We start from the raw sequence: 19305 nt of genomic DNA on the forward strand, positions 1-19305 counted from the left end.
CTTGACTGTCAAAATTACAGAGAAGTTGAATTACTCTTCTGCAATGTCATTTAGTCTTTCATTAAAACCAGAGACATGGTTGGCAGAGTGTAGGTATGCTCTAAAGTATGCTCAGTTTAATTGGTGGGTAATTTTCCATTTTCCTTCCGATTTAGGAAATGATGCAACATCAATAGTCAACTGTCTTCACATACTGGGCCAGACCTTGGATGCAAGGTAACGCTGAATATATTTTCTGAAGTACAAAGAAAATCACTTATAAGAGAACAGTATCCAGTCAGATTTGGAAAACCTGTGTAAGGCTACAGTATTTCAAAACTCAAGGAAGATGTTCTTGAGAAAGATAGTGCTGAAAAGAATTCCTGCTGCAAAATAAGTGTTTTTTTTTTTTTTTTTTGCTTATCTAGGGGTTGGAAAAACAGTATTTTTATCTTATGCTTTAAGTTTTGGTTCAGAGTGGTAGTGTCAAGGAACTGCCGGCTGTACTTTCATGTGCTTTTCATCACATGATTGTCTCAAGACCACAATAACATGAGAAATATTTTGTACTTTTGCTTATGCTGTCTAATAAAAAAAAAACAAATCAGGAGTTAAGTGCACATAGGGTCCAGTGAACCTGTCTCAGAGTGTCTTCATTGCAAAGTTAATTCTGGTTCCAATTTGAGGAAAAAAACTCACACCTTTTATGTTGAATTCAGTGCTACTTCTAAGTTGAGTTGGCTGCTTTAGCCATAGTGAAGTCTGTAGAAGACTTAAAAAAAAAAAAAAAAAAAAATAGAAAAAATAAAAAAATCCCCCAACCAACCAAAACCCAGTTTGAGATGGCTCCTCTTTTCCAAGAATGATGAATTGCAGGACTTCTCATTCTTCCTCTTTTTTTTTTTTTTTCCCCTCTGAAGGCAAATTAATCCCTGTCTTTAATATGATCAGTATTTTGTCAATGGGAAGCCAAATACAATACCCTTATTTTCTTATGAAACTTTCTTTTTTTCAGTATGTTGTTCTGCTGTGAGAAGATTTTATAATTCCAAACAATGAAGGATTTTTCTTCAGATCTTTTATATACTTTATATAAGCCAAAACTAGACTTTATTCCAGGCTTGTTTAATAGAGTATTCTCTTTCATTCTCTTTGCATGGTATATACAGGACTGTGATGAAAACTGGTCTGGAGTCTGTTAAGATGGCACTTAGAGCTTTTTTGGACAATGCTGCTGAGGATCTGGAGAAGACAATGGAAAATCTGAAACAAGGCCAGTTTACACACAGCAGAAACCAGCCCAAGGGAGTTACACAAATCATTAATTATACCACAGTGGCTCTCCTGCCAGTGCTATCTTCATTATTTGAGCATATTGGACAGCACCAGTTTGGGGAAGATTTGATATGTATGTATTATTTAGAGATGCCATGCTACTATCCATAATGTCATATAGTAAGCATTAATAATTTCTCTAGTGTGCAGGTTTTAGTGAACTTTCTGTGAATATTAAAGCAGATGTATCTGCAATTAGAGAGAAGGCTCAGTTTTGGTTTCTGTGCCATAGATTCACTGTGGTTTTGTTCCTGTGTGAAAAGTTTATTTAAGTTAATTTGTCTTTGCTCTGTCTATACCTGAGGTTGTACCCCTAGAGTGATGGTATGCTGTGATACCTGCCCCTTGACTCGGTTTCAGTTAGCAGGGAATGTGGGTGGCTGCATCTTAGATCCTAAGGAAAAGTGTAAGGAGTTTCTGAAGAACTGAAAGAATAGGTACTGAAGAAGGGAATGTATGTGAGACTTCATTTCTGTAGAGATTCTGATAGTAGCAGATTGTCATTTATTTTCCCAAGCCCAATCTTTGCAGGAAAAACTTTTGTAGTCTCCAAGACAAAATTTTAATTGTATGTGTTTTAGGAACTCAACAAGAATTCTGTTGTGCAGTCTGTATTAAAGGAGGGTGTTCTGCTTCTGTACAGATAACTAGCTATAGCAATACCTAAGGGAAGGATCTGGAAGAATAGACTTTTTTTTTTCTTAGAATCCCCAAAAATAATTATTTAAAATAGCCTTAAGAGAACTGTTTGCAACCATTTGCTTTTGTATTGATGGACTTAAATGTGTTGAGACGTAAACATGCACTTTCCTCATTAAATTATTTCTGTAAAATTCAGGAGTCTTTGACAGTATCCAGAAAAAAAGTCATCTGTGGTGTTAAATATATCGCTGCTTCATCATAAATCACTTTTTCAGTGATTTTTCATTCTCTGATAATTCTGTTTTGAAACTGAATAATTAGCCTTATGTGATATTCTTAATCAGCTATTCTACATATCTCATGTTGCTGCCAAACTCTCAATTTTAGAATTCATAAACTGAGAAAGTTACCAATTGGAATTGCCTACTTGTAAGATTATCTTATTTGTACTACTGTGATGACAGGCATCTTGACCTGGTGCTTGTACCTAAGAGTATTACTATGTTTACAGGGTACTCCGTGGTGTGATCATGTACAAAGGTGGTTTGTGTGCCTGAGATTACTGTTAAATACTGAACTTGGAGATGAACAGAACTAAAATCACATTGTAGTAAAGAGCCAGGCAATGTTGCATTGACACGTTACATAGATACTAAATAAATAAATTCTCAGGTTATGCAGTTAGACAGTATCATTGAACAGTTGGTATGCAATTAATTTCAGAAAGTGAGTGCACTAGTTAAATAAAATACAATAAATAAAATATCTTTGACATTTTATGTCATAACATTTCATTCATATATTAGCAGATAAAATACAATTGTAATCTTAGCTGATAACTTGGTATTGAATTAAGTAGAAGTTTTGAGTAAAAAGTATGGCATTGAAGGGTCAGAAGATTATTTTTGTATTAGAGAGACGTTGCTATTGATTGTCTTTGATAGATTAATGTCATTTATGTAGTTATTGTGAGAAGAATTGTAATGAGGTTATTTTCCTCATACCTATCATTTTCTTTTCTTTAGTGGAAGATGTTCAGGTCTCCTGTTACAGAATATTGGCCAGTTTGTATGCTCTGGGAACCAGCAAGAGCATTTATGTAGAGCGGTAAGAAGAAATGTTCCTCTATATTTATTATTTGTAGTTATACTCACTTTAATTGAAGATGCAGTCCAGAAAGCAATATAGGAAGAGGTGGTTGTTGGAAATGTATCTTGAAAGAAAAAAGGTGCTTAGGTATTAAGCAGAATCCAGAGGCATTTATTGTATTATACTTAAAATGTTACATTATACACTTGTCAAAATACATTAATTCAACAACAATTACAGATAAAATAGTCTGACTTTACAATAGATACTACTTTATTTAAGATCCAGCTGGAGAACTGTAAAGATATGTTATTCAGTTAGGCTACTGTTGTAATTATTTCTTATATATTCATAGAATCATAGAATGTCTTGAGTTGGAAGGGACCTTAAAGATCATCTAGTTCCAGCCCCCATGGGTAGTCCCATAGGAGGGATATATAATAATCGATAATTATTGTGTATGGTTAGCTACAAACATTGCAAGCAGAAAGCAACATAGCATGCTTCTTTTATGTGTATGTAATGGATATATACCTGGATTATGAAGACCTAATGAAAAGAAAAAAAAATGTAAGAAGGAGCAAGTGGGAAAAATAATAATGAGAAAGAAGTTAGATTTAATAAAATGAAGTTAACAAACTGGATCAAGAAAGAAAGTTAGTTCCTAAAATGAGTTAAACTATAGACCAAAGATGAATCTTGTGATCCGTGAGTTTGGAGGCCTTTTTTAACTTGACAGTTCACTTTGTTCCTGGAGTTCTGTCATCTGCATGGCTCAACTTGCTTAGCTAAACATTTGTCACATTTCTAAAATTTGCTCTGGTCACTGGATTGGAAATCCAAACAAACAGTTTTAAATGTCCCCTTAAGGACCTAAGTGAAGTGACAGGTGATCACTTGCTTCTTCATAGAAATGGGCTTTTTACAATTTTGACACATTTAAAAATTTTGGGCATCAAATAAATGCTGTCATATGTTCGAAGAGATGAGAGCAGTATTTTTCTGCAAAACTCGGAGGTATTAACCAGTATTAGCAATTTAGCATTCTGTGAGGGACTTGGCTTTTTTTTCCAGGCTAATGTCTGCTTATTACTATGTCTCGGAAAAAGGAAAGTTTTGTAATTCAAATACAATAGTCATATGTGGTTTCTTGATACATCAGTCTATTCAGTAACTTTTTCTTAATAGTAGAAACTATAAAGTCAGTAAAGCTGAGAGGAAAGGAATGCAACAGAAGCCATTATTATGATGACTTTGTGTTTTCCCTGCATGTTCCTCATTTGCTTCCAACTAAGTAGTCTATCTTTGACATTTTATGTCATAACATTTCATTCATATATTAGCAGAGTTTGTGGTACTTCATTTTCTACTACCTTTTCGTGCGTTGATGATCCTAATAATGTACTAGCTTATCTATTTGAGATGAGCACATCTTAGAGTAAAATAAAGGCTGATTTACAACTACCCCAGCGTGTATTAATTCATCAAAGATTTGTGTATTTAATGATGTTTATTAATTCACAGGCAACGATCAGCACTAGGAGAATGCTTGGCTGCCTTCTCAGGTGCCTTTCCAGTGGCTTTTTTGGAAACTCATTTGAACAAACATAATATCTACTCAATTTACAATACCAAGAATGCAAGAGAGAGAGCAGGTATTTCTAGAACCTCACATGATGTTTATGAAAAAACAGATTTCTCTATGAATGTTGTTTGCCCTAGTAAATGTATTTTTGCATACAGATTATAGTGCAAGAATTTTCTTTTAATCTCTTAATTACATTTCTTTCCTAAATGAATGGGCAAAGTCTGGTAAAACTGATTATTTTACATTTTTAAAGATACCAATGTTTTAATTTTGAGATACTGTTCTCAAAATATTGCTTTGGAATCATGTAGAATCATGTGGAGATATATTTCATTGTATTAATATTTTCTAAACTGCAAAGCTCATATTGGAAGAAATTATTAAATTTAATCTTTAATTGTTGAACTTGCATAAAGGAATTATTTTCATTATAGAAAGTTTTATTATTGAAGCTTGTTTGTAGCCAGTTTATTACTAAATGGTGTGAAACGTTTTTTTGTTGTTGTTGTTTGGTTTTGTTTGTTTGTTTACCCCTTTGATTAGAAGTGTATGAATGTAAATACAAAAAAAAGAAAAAAAGAAAAAAAAGAGGGGACAGAATAGCAATTGGAGATAATTATTTTCCATGTATGACTTAGCTTATTGATTTTTGGACTTCTTTTTTTTTTTTAATAGTTCTCAATTTGCCTACTAGTGTAGAAGAGGTTTGCCCAAATATTCCTTCCTTGGTGAAGCTAATGGAAGAAATTGTGGAACTGGCAGAGTCTGGCATTCGTTACACACAAATGCCACATATAATGGAAGTGATACTGCCTATGCTATGTAGCTACATGTCACACTGGTGGGAGCATGGGCCAGAAAACAACCCTGACAAGACTGAAATGTGTTGTACAGCCTTGACATCAGAGCACATGAACACTCTGTTGGGTAACATATTGAAAATCATCTATAACAACCTTGGTATTGATGAAGGAGCCTGGATGAAGAGGTTAGCAGGTAAGATGTAAAAACAAATAGATGAATAAACATGTATATATATTGAGAATGTATATCCATTTATACACTCTGAATTACTCTGCTTTTTTCCTGTTAAAGCTTGAGCAGAATATCACTCTTGTTTTTAAAGAATACAAATTTGATGAACTAGAACTGCTGAGCATAAAGGAAAAGTGGTATAAGTGATGTGTTTTAATCTCTTAATAAATAATTTAAGAAGTACATTAAACTATTTCTTTTTCCCCCAGAACATGCACATACATATTTTGTAGTATACGAGTGAAATCACAGTAATTTCAGTTTTTCATTTAGGCTTTCTTATGACTTTTCAATGCTTATTGTAGTAGTAATTTTACGATAGCAGTCTGGATTCCTAGTCTATTGAGGGCTATTAATGAAAGGCATTCTATGGATAAATTGTAATTACCTAAAATTCTTTGTAATCTAATGGATATGTTACAAATGGTTTTGCCCTAATGGCCCAGATGAAGTTCTAATTTATGTATTCATTTTTATGAGTAGATTTGCAAAAAGCTTGGGCTAACAAATTTCAAATGGCTCAAATGACTGGTTGGTGGATGGTTGAATCAGTTTCATTTCTGTCTACACAAGCCTTCCATTGTCCTAAAGTGTGTAAGAAACACAGACAGGCTATTTGTGTAGGTTCACAAATATCTAGAGCTTGTTTTCCAGCCCTACTTCAGTCAAGCTAATAAACAACATGCAGAAGAGGAAACAGTGCCTCATAAAACTTGTGTGAGTGCTAATTTAGCTATATATGTATCCACCCATACATACTATTACACAACTTCCACATTGCTCAATAAATTATGCAGGCAATACCAGTATGTTGCCAGAATGCCTGTAAAGAGGCACCTCAAAGTTTATGATCTTGCAAGCTTAGTCTGTTAAGTTGTGATTTCTGCCATCATAGTTACAAAGTGAATTGACTATGTGAAATCCTGACTGCATTTAATTCTTGGCAAAACTTCTGCTGATTTCAATGGGGGCAGGATTTTACTCTGTAGTCTAGAAATAAGACACAAGCTGGAGGGGGAAGATAAAAATTTTTGTTTGTATTTTGTGGCCAGGTGTACATTATAATATTGATTGCCTTAAATAGTGTTTTCCCAGCCCATCATAAGCAAAGCGAAACCACAGCTCTTAAAGACACACTTCCTGCCGCTGATGGATAAGCTAAAGAAAAAAGCAGCAGTGGTTGTATCGGATGAAGAACATCTAAGAGCAGAAGGCAGAGGTGACATGTCGGAGGCTGAACTGCTCATCCTAGATGAGTTCACCACTTTGGCACGGGACCTCTATGCCTTCTACCCTTTGTTGATTAGATTTGTGGACTATAACAGGTATGTGGAGAGGAACAGGTGAATAAATCTTAAAATCTTCCTGTTGATACTATCTCTTATCCCTTGATATGTCTAGCACTGAATTAGCATTTACTCAACCTGACAATCTTAAAGTTGATCAAGCTGATGCTTTGCAATTTAGGAGAAGCTGGAGCCCTTTTCAGAAGAGAAGAAAAACAAACAGAAAATAAAGTAAAGGCCCAATCCAAATGTATTGGATTACAGCTAGTGTTAATGTAAAAGGATTTTAAGGATTTAGAAATAGGACATCAAAAAGCGACTGCTACTAGAAAGGATTAAAAAAAAGCATGCTTGGTTTTGTTGGCTTTCGTCCATGTAAAATGTTGAAAACTACTTTTGAAATCAGCATTTTTGCCCTTTTACTGAATTTTAGGGCAAAATGGCTGAAAGAGCCCAACAGTGAAGCTGAGGAATTGTTTCGCATGGTGGCTGAAGTCTTCATTTACTGGTCAAAGTCTCATGTAAGTAATTCCTTGGTAAATATAAGGTAGTTTTCTTAATCAGGACAATTATTAAGTGATTGTGTTTGGGAAAACATATTTTCTGACAGAGGTGAAACTGCAGATGGGAAGGCATTAACTCAACCAACTGTAGGGAACCTGCTTTTGGCAGGGGGTTTGGACTCGATGATCTCCAGAGGTCTCTTCCAACCCCTGTGATTCTGTACTTCTGTGATTAATGACTTTCATATTCGACACTTCTAAAATGTCTGCCTAGTTGTGGGAGTTGTGTGTTTTGTAGCATAGTAACACTATATTAGTTGTCTCATTTAAAGAAAAAAACTTTTTCCTAAATTGCAGTCTGCGTGCTTGAGCCTCTAGGCAGTTACAATAAGAAATATTTTGAAAAGATACTCAACAGTACTAGTGAAATGAGAGTTTTCTGAAGGAAAGGCACAGCATGACTTATAGTGACTTAATTTGTGTTGCAGTGCAGATTTTTATTTCTTTAATAAATGTTAAAGGTGTAAAAATCAATTATTAAGCCTAGGTCTGTATCTGGCTTGCATGAATGAAAGCCAGTAGGGAAGCTGATGTTCTAAGAACAAGGAAGTATAAAATACATCTTAAAGTAGTTCTCCAAATAAAATATTTTTCCAAGATGATACTGTTTCATATTTGATGAATTTTACCACTTAAGGATTTCTTCTTAATTCCACTTCTACTAAATATAGAATGCTTGGTTCTCAAGTCTGATTTCTGTAGTTCATATGCAAAAACCAAGGTGTCTGAAGTAAGACCCCTTAATCAGACACCATCACTGATGGTGCATAAGTGAAAGTAAAGTATGATTCGTGCAAATACTGGAGCAAAAGGAAGGAAAAACTCAAAACTGAGAGAAACTAAACAATTTCAGATATTGGATCTTGTTATGGACTGTGTCTATACTGAATTTCTTTTCTGCCATAACCTCAGTTTTTTCAAGTTTTGGGAACAAGATGCCTTCTTATTTGTGTAGTTGTGCCTCAGTTTGACTGTAAGATTTATTATAAACATTTACGTGTGCAGAAAACTCATTGTGCAGTAAATAGATACTAGATCATCAAGTTACTTGTGTATGTATAAGATCGGTCTTTTATTTAAACTTGTATCTAAATAATACTGGGGTTTATAAAGTTAAAGATGAAATGGATGGTTTATTTGTAAAGGCAATATTTTTATAGTGAAGTAGAGGAGATTTTATCATGGCTGCTTTTCTTGGGGGTGTTTAAGGAAAAGTTGGCTGTAGTGCTTAGGGACATGGTTTAGTGGGTAATATTGGTGGTAAGCGGATGATTGGACCAGATGGTCTTGGAGGACTTTTCCAACCTTAATGATTTTATGATTCTGTAATTCTATAACCAGAGAAACGTGAAACTATAGTGTAGAAAAAAAAATAAAAAGAAAACACAAAATCCTGAGACATTTAATATAAATAAAGCTGAAATTCAAAGCTGTTTGATCATCCATTCTCTTTTTCTGTCCTTGTGTTATTTTTGTGGATTTTATAAAATTCCATTTCATCTACATTTTTATGTAAGATCTGTTTGGATACATTCCTCACATACTGTAAGCACTTTTAACTAAGATTTTCTATGTTTCAGAATTTCAAAAGGGAAGAGCAGAACTTTGTGGTACAAAATGAAATCAATAACATGTCTTTCCTTATCAGCGACACCAAATCTAAGATGTCCAAGGTAGCGTAAATATTTTTATATTTTTCTTTTTGCAAAGGGGAAGCTGATGGGAAGACTCCAGAGAAGCATGGCTATTTATTTATTTATTACTATATTTATTGACCATTTATGGGAAGAAAAAGCACTGTTGAAAAAAAGCAAAAGGTAGTCATTTAAGAAGCACAGTGGACTCTCAAGATATTGATGCAAAATACTGGCAATGATATAAAGGCAACTCCATTTTATAGTGGTGCAGCTGTATAGGCAGTAAGGAAATTTTCAAGCCAGAGACAATACAACTATCTATTTAATATTGGATATATATTTTTTAAATTTTAATTTTTATTTCTTTTCCATCTTTGCTTATTGCTGCAGTCAGCAGTTTCTGACCAAGAGAGGAAGAAGATGAAGCGGAAAGGTGACCGGTACTCTATGCAGACCTCTCTCATTGTGGCAGCACTGAAGAGATTACTTCCCATTGGCCTAAATATTTGTGCCCCTGGAGATCAAGAACTAATTGCACTGGCCAAAAACCGATTCAGCATGGTAGGTGCACTTGTTGCACTTCTAGAAGGAAGAAATATTTTACTAATGAATTTCTTTGATTTTTTTTCCATTTTGTTCTTACAGCACGACACAAATACTGTGCAATCTGCTAATTTCTGACATGATCACTTTGATCAGGAAATGCTGAACTTTATTTCATGATAAGCAGGGCTAAACAGAAGATATTCTGGTATCGTAGAAGTGTTGCTGGACTTCACTCTTCTGCCTTTCAACTTCCCAGATGGAATGTCCAACCTTGTTATTTTCCAGTCTTCAGCCTGGAAAATGAAAATTTAAGGCCAGCATTAGAAGTGGAACGTTCACATTAATTCTATTTCACAGAATCACAGAATCGTCTAGGTTGGAAGAGACCTCCAAGATCATCTAGTCCAACCTCTGCCCTAACACTAACAAGTCCTCCACTAAACCATATCACTAAGGGCTACATCTAAATGTCTTTTAAAGACCTCCAGGGATGGCGACTCAACCACTTCCCTGGGCAGCCCATTCCAATGCCTAACAACCCTTTCGGTAAAGAAGTTCTTCCTAATATCCAACCTAAACCTCCCCTGGCGCAACTTTAGCCCATTCCCCCTCGTCCTGTCACCAGGCACGTGGGAGAATAGACCAACCCCCACCTCTCTACAGCCTCCTTTAAGGTACCTATAGAGAGCGATGAGGTCTCCCCTGAGCCTCCTCTTCTCCAGGCTAAACAACCCCAGCTCCCTCAGCTGCTCCTCATAAGACTTGTTCTCCAGACCCCTCACCAGCCTCATCACCCTTCTCTGGACTCTCTCGAGCACCTCCATGTCCTTCTTGTAGCGAGGGGCCCAAAACTGAACACAGTACTCAAGGTGCGGCCTCACCAGAGCCGAATACAGGGGGACAATCACCTCCCTAGACCTGCTGGCCACACTGCTTCTTATGCAAGCCAGGATGCTGTTGGCCTTCTTGGCCACCTGAGCACACTGCTGGCTCATATTCAGCTGACTATCAACCAGTACTCCCAGGTCCTTCTCGGCCAGGCAGCTTTCCAGCCAAAGGAAAGCTATATTATTATATATATATATATATATATATATTATATTATATTATATTATATATATATATATATATATATACACATATATATATACGTATATTATATATAATATATATTAGATATAATTATATATATAATTATATATATTATATATAGTATATATATTATATATAATATATATAATATTATATATATTATTATATATTTGCTATATAATAACCTCATTTTAATGTTGCAGTGTGGGAATATATAGTTAGAATAATTATTAATAGTCAAGACTATAATTCTGTTGAATAAAAGCACAATGGGTGGCTGTGGTAAATAGCAATCTACATGTTCTCATTTTCAAGGCAAAAAAAAGTTTCAATTTGGGCATATTTATTTTCTAAATGATCAGTAAATGGATAGAGATGACATTCTTAACTAAAAACAGTTATTTCTCTCTCTTAATTTTTAATGCTAAATTATGTTTGTTATATTTTATGAAACTTACATTAGGGAATGCATATAAGAACTACTTGTTTCTTATGTTCACAGTCAAATAGCGTAAATAATTCTTTTTGATCACTCCCATGTGAGTACAAGAATTTCTGTAGGGATCCAGTTGTTACTGTTTTAAAAGGATTCTCCTAGGAATAAACTCACAGTGCAACATTGTGATTGTAATTTCGAATATACTCCCTTCTCAAGCTGTGAAGCTTTGTACAAACTGGCAGGCTATTTGACCTTTTGTCACCTGAACTGGATGTTTTTAAATAATAAAAGTTCTCTGAAAGAAGCTGGTATCAAATCAGAGAAGGCTGTGTTCTGTGTTGTGTTGTAAAGTAAGAAAAAGTTCTGTTCATGATATTGGTTTCATTTGGTCAAAGTATGCATGTGTGTTTGTATGTGTATGTACTTACATATCCATAAAGTAATAATTTTAATTCAAACCTTTATTCAGTGTAATGACTCAATGTGAACAAATACGAATGTTGGTATCCAGAACTCGTTTCTATGAGTTTGGATATGGCTAGCTTTGGCCTCTCACAAAAAGATATATTACCACAGAAATTTTCTTCACTTCCTCATTGTCAGTTTTATTCATCATCTGGACCAAACCCAAGCTGAACATTTATATTAACAGTATGTTTTCTTAATTACCTTCTATGCCTAATTTATATAATTTGTAATTTGTTGACAGAAAGATACTGAGGATGAAGTACGAGACATCATACGCAGTAATCTTCATCTCCAGGGCAAGGTAATTTATGTGCAGTTTTTAAACATGACCTTTCTTCTGTTGAATTCATTGTTGTCACATTTCATATAATGACAACCTGTATCAGTTATTTAGGATAACTCATAATCCCCATTTCTCTTCTGGCAAGTAACTTTTTCATTTCAATGGTTAAATATTAGTTTTTTAATGTGTTTATGTATGTATTATATAAAATAGCCTGTGACCTTTTGAATCCCTGCCAGTTAGCACCATTAATACGAAGCTGAGCATGGTATATCACTGTTTAAACTCTGCCTTCTGATTGTTTGAGGTAGAATTTGCAAAATGCTCAGTGTTAACTTACATCTGTTTGAAGCGTGAGGGAAAGGGAACCTGCCACTTTTGTATACTCTAAAGTAGAAAATCACTGCTTGGCTATATTTTGTCCGTGTTTTGCAGCCCAAAGAAAAGAAAGCATTTTGGAAGAAGTGTAGATTTTTTTTTTTTTAATTGAATTCCAGTTACTGCCAGATGAATAGCCTTAGGGGAGAAGTCCTGAACTGGCCTAGTGTAACCTAGCTGTTTTCTTTAATGCTTCAAATAATGGCAAAGAAGAGGTCAGAATATGGACGTGGAATAAAATGATGTATTGAAGGAAAAAGCAATCTGACCCATGGATATTGCTTTATCCAGCATTATCCTTTACCTACTCCCTCCGCTTCCCCCCCCCCCCCCCCCCCCCCCAAAAGAGTTTTATTCACATCAGGGATAAAGCTAGTATTTGCCATAGTCATTAATTGATGACAAGGAAAAACAAAAAACAGTGAGTTGGATATCTGGCTTTTTTTTTTTTTTTTCCTGAAAGGGTGTTTAAGAATCATCCTGAAGTTTAGATTCCACTGCAAGTTAGTACATGGCAATATGTATGTTTGTTTGTTTGTTTAAATGGTTTGGAAGTGAGGTAGTTCTTCCAGGATTTTCTCCTATCTTCTGCTTTCTCTATATTGCTGCAATGTCACACAAGATTATATGGAGCTTGGGGTTTCTGGGAGCTCACAAAAAGATGCATCATTTTGCAAATCTAGTGTTTAATGATTTTCTTCATAAAATATTACAAATCAAAGTCCAATGGCTTTAAATTAAATGGATTACACATAGGAAAGTTATCTCTGACTATGAAAGATTTGGTTAAATCCTAAAAAAGAGCTTGAAATAATTATCTCTATTTAGTGAATATTATTATGTACTGTAAAGCAAAAGAATCCACACAGGCGTTCCTCCATACTAGGAAGAATGGAGCATTTATAAAGATCTATGGTATATTTCATAGGTAACATGTATGGGTATACTTAAGCAGTGACACACACTATGAACACACGAACCTGAAATGTATTGTGATTTTATATGTGAACTTGCGCAATGTTTACTTCATGATAAAGACAGGTATTTCTATTCTGACATTTTCAGTATGTATATACTGCCATTTTGTGAGCCACCCTGTTGTAAAGTCCTTCCTGGCATTTCATGCTGCTTTGTAGGACTTGGCCTCCTATTTTAAGTGTTACCTCTTCAGTTTCTATTTTGTTTATTTAGGGTTATATTCCACATAGTGCTATTAAGAGGCTTCTGTCTGTTACTGGTTTGTTGTCTTGGAGTAGTGATACTTCTTAGTAACTTTACCTGTGCTTTCTCTTGAGAAATTTCCTTTACTTCAATTAGAAGTTTGCTGCTGTTGAGCAACATATAGCCTCCTCTGTTTATAATACATGAGAGTAAAAGTATTTCTAAATTTCTTAAACTGATGAAATTACTAGTGCCTTAATAATTAAGAACTCAATAATCTTAGCTAATCCACAGTACTCATTGATTTTTTCCAATTGTAAATTTATCAGGAGTGACTCTGGATTTTCTTCATTGTAAAATGATTTTCCAGAGGAAGATGACATTCTAATATTGATAGTATTTAGCTAACCAAGACAAGTAGCTGTTGTAAAATGCTATTCTAGCTTCACTAGCTATGAAAAGCTCCGATTTTGACCTGTATGTGAAAAGTAGGCACTCAACTGTGGACAGAATAGAGCATTCTTTAGACTTGAAAACTCCATTTTATCGTTGTATTTATTATCTTTATGTGGCTTATTATCTGAGTGGTTTGTTCCTGATGAAATATATCTTTTCTTGAATCATTTAGTACTGACATATTCTAGAGTTCAAATTAGAGCTAAATGTAAAATTTAATTATTTATAGTTACGTCTAATGTTAACTTTACTAGTTACTTACAGTTGGTTACTCTATGATTCTTTGATGTCACTAGTATTTAGTCACTGTATCATGTGACTGTACATCGAGTACATGTCAGATAAAGTCAAAAAATCATGCTTCCTGTTAAGAAAAACAATGCCAATGTACTTTGTGCATATACCACCCTTTTTTATATAATGGAGTTATACATAAAAGCAATGTAAAACAAATGGTCTTCAATTATTATTTAATGTTACCAGTTAATAATGTAACTTAGTTATGATGGTGTTTGTGTAAGGTGACTTTCAAAACAAGGGAAAGCTATGACTTTATCAAAAGTCTGATTTTCCTCCAAGCACAGCAGTATTACCATAGCAATATTCTTTTTTTAAATGATGTTTTTTGTTGACCACTTTTGTTTCTCACAGACACTGTGTTCTGTCATTTGTGTTAGAGCTAACGTGATTTATCTCAATTTTTTGTTTTTGGAAAACTGCAGTGTTCAAGAATCATCCTTCTTAATCTTTATCTATAAATGTTTCAGCATCTGTTTCATGCATTTGTCTACATTTTTGTTCACCCTGTTTCTGTCTTTCCTTTCCTTGCATGCCTGCATGCTGTTACTCAATACCGAGCCTTTTATTTCAAGAAATTGATGACGAAACTTGCATTCATTTTGACATGGATGAAGCTCAAGTCACCAAAATCTTCTTCCAGCCATGCTAATTCACACCTTGAAATGTCAACTACTCATGTCCTTAGAAAACTACCTATACAAAAAAGCTGTACCTTGATAGAATGTGAGGAGTCCTCAGATCAAAAGACATCTCTGCCTGTGCATAAAAAGTCTTTTGTGGACTATCCATTCATGATGATCCAGTCAAATACTCACACAAAGACTGTGGATGTGACAGTTGTTAAGACATGGAAAAGCCGAAAGGTGGAAGAAAAGCCTGCCAATTGTAGCTTTCTAGGTTGTAATAAGCTATTATTGAGCGACTGTGTAAGTTTATAATCATTCCTGGAACTTCAGTAAACTGTGTATTTCAAGATGTGTTGTGGAGGTGAATTAGCATTATTGTCTCATTCTAGGCGCAAATTGAAATCTGGATCCACAAAGATGTTTTAGAAAAGTAAGTGTTGAGTTTAAGCCCGATTCAAATCCATGGGGTTTAGGCTCCCAAATGCTCTAGGAATCAAGGCCAGTGTCAAATTGCAGTCAGGAATAGATCACTGGTCACAGCTCTCAGTAAAATGGGTTTCACATTGCATTTGTCTTCAGTGCTATTGGCACAAAAAATAGCGCTTTCAATGTGTGTTGCATCACTGTTGAATAGGAGAAGCACTGGGGAGACAAAATAAACCAAAAAAGAAAAAAAGAAAAAAAATAAGACATGGATAGTAGTAAAACTGAGAACCACAAATCACCAAAAGGGAGAAAATTAAATGTAAAGAGAAAAATGAGAAGAATGTTTTGCTTCATACAGCTCTTTATAATTTGTAGGCTAATAAGAAAATACATATTTAATTTTTTTTGATAAATTAACTTTTATTTTTTTATCTAGTAATCAGTTAAATTAGGATTTTCTAATATTTGAAAAAAGCTTAAATCCAAAAAATCAGATGTAAATAAGATTTATTTTCATGACTAATTCCCATGACTGAAAGCTAAGTAATCACAAATAACAAAAGAACAATTTCATTATTATTTGTTTTAATAACTGGAAAGACAGTGTATAAAGTTGTGTCTCTGTCTACCTCATATTCATTACTTTTCCTCAGATAATATATTCATCACTGGTACCGGTGCCATTTGTTGGCCCATGATCATTTGCTCTTTGTATGACTGTAATACCTTCAGTCCTCTGGAAGCTTTCAACAAACCTCACACAAATCAGTCTTAAGTTTTATTTGCTTGTGTTCTCCCAGTCAACATAGTGGACGCCCTATGGGTTAGCCATGTAAAGGTATGGGTTAGCAATATAAAATGCTTCTGTTGTCCTTTGAAACAGTTTCTGTACTAATTAAACTATTTATCCCTACATTTGGAACATTTTGCCATGGTTACACGTGAAATCTTTCTCCTGCAGCTTGAGGATCCCGCCATTAGATGGCAGATGGCACTTTACAAAGATTTGCCAAACAGGACTGAAGATTCCTCAGATCCAGAGAAGACTGTGGAAAGAGTTCTTGATATAGCTAATGTACTTTTTCATCTGGAACAGGTGATACATATTTTCTCAATTACGTTGCTTCTTATTCTAAACAAAAGCATTCAGCCTCTCAGTTGTACTTTCATCTGTTGTATTTAACTTTATATTATTTTTTCCTCCTTTTGGTGGCTACCGTTTAGATGCTTTCCTTTCTGGTTTTTAATCCAATATCTTGTGGTCATATCAATCATATAATGTTTTTTCAGCAGCTCCAACAATCATTTATTAGGAAAAGGACTAGTGATACATATGTTTTAGCTTCCTTCTGGTGCACTGCATCTAGCAGGAAGTGATAACAAAATTGTCCACGGAGCCTGAAATGTGATTAAAGAAAACAATTTAATTACTGAAAAATGTATTTTTTTCAAGCTTTTTTCTTTATTTGAGATACTTGAATTATGGAATTAGAAATAAACTTAAACTGGCTACATAAATATCTGATTAGAAGTTGCATATTTTAGCTATATAAAGCTGGACAGTGAGATGGTTTGAAAGATAACTTCTCTACTAATGGCTTTAGAGAGCTATTTACTGTATACCAGTTAGAAAAAAATGTAAGAATTTCCAATTGACAAAATAATTTGCTAAAATTTGAAATTTAAAAAATTATATGTTGGTACATTCTACAAATCAAAGACTATTTAGTAAGTTTAATTTTCACATTTTGCTTACTGAACTGTATTTTTAACTTCAGATTTTTTTCTGTGGTTGCAAGTCTGTTTTTTTTTTTTTTTAATATATATATATATATATATATATACTGAAGAAGCAGCATATTAACCTTAAGGGCATTCCTAGTGGCAGAGATGAGCACTGCTGGTTACACCATAGACAAAAGTGATCGCACATAAAATTTGCCTTTTTTTTTTTTTTTTCCCTTTTGAAAGAATACTTGAGAATTCAAGGCTGTCTTGCTCTCTTATTAGATTTTTTTTTTATTTCAGAAGCTTGGCACAGGTTTTCATGTAAGAAAGCTTCCATACTTTGAAGAGATCACTCGTTCAGTCAAGTAGGAATCTAAGAGACATATGAAAGTGCTTGTATATACATTGTGGTACTTGATTGCTAAGAAAAGTGACCCTCAGAAATCTTGGTATCCTGCATGCACAGTATATTGATATAAATACATATATCCCAGCTATTCTCTTCTCACACGTCTTCTCCATATAGTTTGCCAGCCTTGCAGACTGGCAAATTCAGCAGATTTACGTAGTTTAATAGAAGATGAAAAAGAGGAAGTCACTAAAGTTTACCTGTTACTGAATGCATGTAGAACAAATAAAAAGTGATAGAATGTGTAGTAAAAGCATGACAATCATGTTAGCCTACTAGAGAAAGAGTTCTGTTATAGGATCAATTTCACCGCATGTTGAACCCAGTAGAAGTACAGAACAGCATGGATTTCCCTCAAAATCCTGTATGGATGTTTCATATCAATTGTTTTAATGAAGTAAATGCTGGCTCCTTTTATTCTGTGTACTTGGAACCTTTTAGTTTAGGGATTTGGCCCCACAACTTTACTTCTCTTCTGTAGACAAGTGCTCAGGTATAGTTTTTTTGTTTGTTTGTTTGTTTTTGTTTTGCTTTGCTTTTTGCTTCTGTCACTGAATGGGTAATTCTGTGTCTTTAGAAATAATGGGTATGTAATTGCTGGGACTGTTTCTATGATAAACTGTAGTAGTTCTTTGTTCTTCATATACAAATACTCTGGCCACTTTCCCTATGGCACTTGGAAGGATCAGTACTTCAGCTATTTGTATTTTCTTTCCTTGCACAACTAATTTATTTGTTTGTATTGTTTTCAGAGATCCGCTTGTGTAGGCCGAGGCTATTTCTTTTGGGAAAGTATAGAGAGTTTGTTTTTGAAGACATTGCTAACTATCTAACTCACATTTGGGTTTGTCTGACTTCTAAATTGCTAGCACTGACTTTGTTTTGTGTTTGTAAATACGTTTGCAGTGAATACTTTTCTATCTTTTCTCATAACAAATATTTTTTCACTTGCGTTTTATATTTTGAAAGAAATGTGTTTTAGAATACTGCCATTTAATCTTACAAGAAGTGTAATTCTCCAATTTTACTGAATGCTTCGTGGTATTTTTAGACAGTTTAATTAAATGCTTATTGTTTAACTATGAGTCATTTTTGGTATTTCAATAAACTAGTAAAGTCCTCTTTGATAACTGTGTGTGGATTGAATACTCACTGTTCGGAAACATCATCACTACTTCATATTCTAAGACAAAATGTTTTATTTTACTACTAACCAGAATCATTAAGTCTTTCAGATTAGGGATGCTAACTTCCATAGACTCTTTTGATGGTGCTGGGAGGCAGAGGATATTATTCCACTAGCACAGTAGTCTGTAAAACAAACCACTGAAAAAAAACCACAGACAACGCTCCTTCCCCAACCCTTCCCAAACAATCCCTCACTCCCAACATTACAGGAGTAGTGTAGTTTAAATCAAATCAAACTTTGTGGAGCAGATGTAAAGTAAATTGCAAAAACTGTGAATAGACCATGTGAAAGGAATGATCTGTAGCACAGCCTGGAATCAAAGTTCCCAGCCAGTCAGGCTATGTACTGTTGGTCTTCCAGACCACAACAGTCATTTTCTTCTGATGGAAACTAGGATAGAAGGTAGAACAAAGGAAAATGAAAGAGCAAAAGATGAGAATGGAGCAGACCCAATCTTATCTCATGCTACTTTAGAGCCAGGATGCAGAAAGAGAATTCATCTGAAAGCAGATCTGCAACATTATGAAATGTAGCTGAATAAGATATTTTGGAATATCTTATGTTCATTGTAGCTATTTAGATTCATGGAAGAGATTTAGTTCTAAGTAAGTCTCTGTGCCTGTGTCTCGCTTAAAGTTAATTCCTTTCCA

At 34.4% G+C, this 19305-nt stretch overlaps 1 protein-coding gene across 1 annotated transcript in view; it reads left to right on the plus strand.

Moving 5' to 3' along the window:
• Positions 1-19305, plus strand: part of RYR2 (ryanodine receptor 2) — a 314450-nt gene that overhangs the window by 227261 nt on the left and 67884 nt on the right. Inside the window, exons 64-74 of the mRNA XM_050709825.1 lie at positions 156-216; positions 1149-1387; positions 2982-3063; positions 4570-4700; positions 5309-5629; positions 6753-6993; positions 7388-7475; positions 9098-9190; positions 9545-9715; positions 11941-12000; positions 16291-16425. Coding sequence (XP_050565782.1) covers positions 156-216; positions 1149-1387; positions 2982-3063; positions 4570-4700; positions 5309-5629; positions 6753-6993; positions 7388-7475; positions 9098-9190; positions 9545-9715; positions 11941-12000; positions 16291-16425 — 1622 coding nt within the window. The remainder of the gene's footprint in view (positions 1-155; positions 217-1148; positions 1388-2981; positions 3064-4569; positions 4701-5308; positions 5630-6752; positions 6994-7387; positions 7476-9097; positions 9191-9544; positions 9716-11940; positions 12001-16290; positions 16426-19305) is intronic.

Source organism: Cygnus atratus, chromosome 3 (genome assembly GCF_013377495.2).
Source record: "Cygnus atratus isolate AKBS03 ecotype Queensland, Australia chromosome 3, CAtr_DNAZoo_HiC_assembly, whole genome shotgun sequence".
Classification (NCBI taxonomy): Eukaryota; Metazoa; Chordata; class Aves; order Anseriformes; family Anatidae; genus Cygnus; species Cygnus atratus.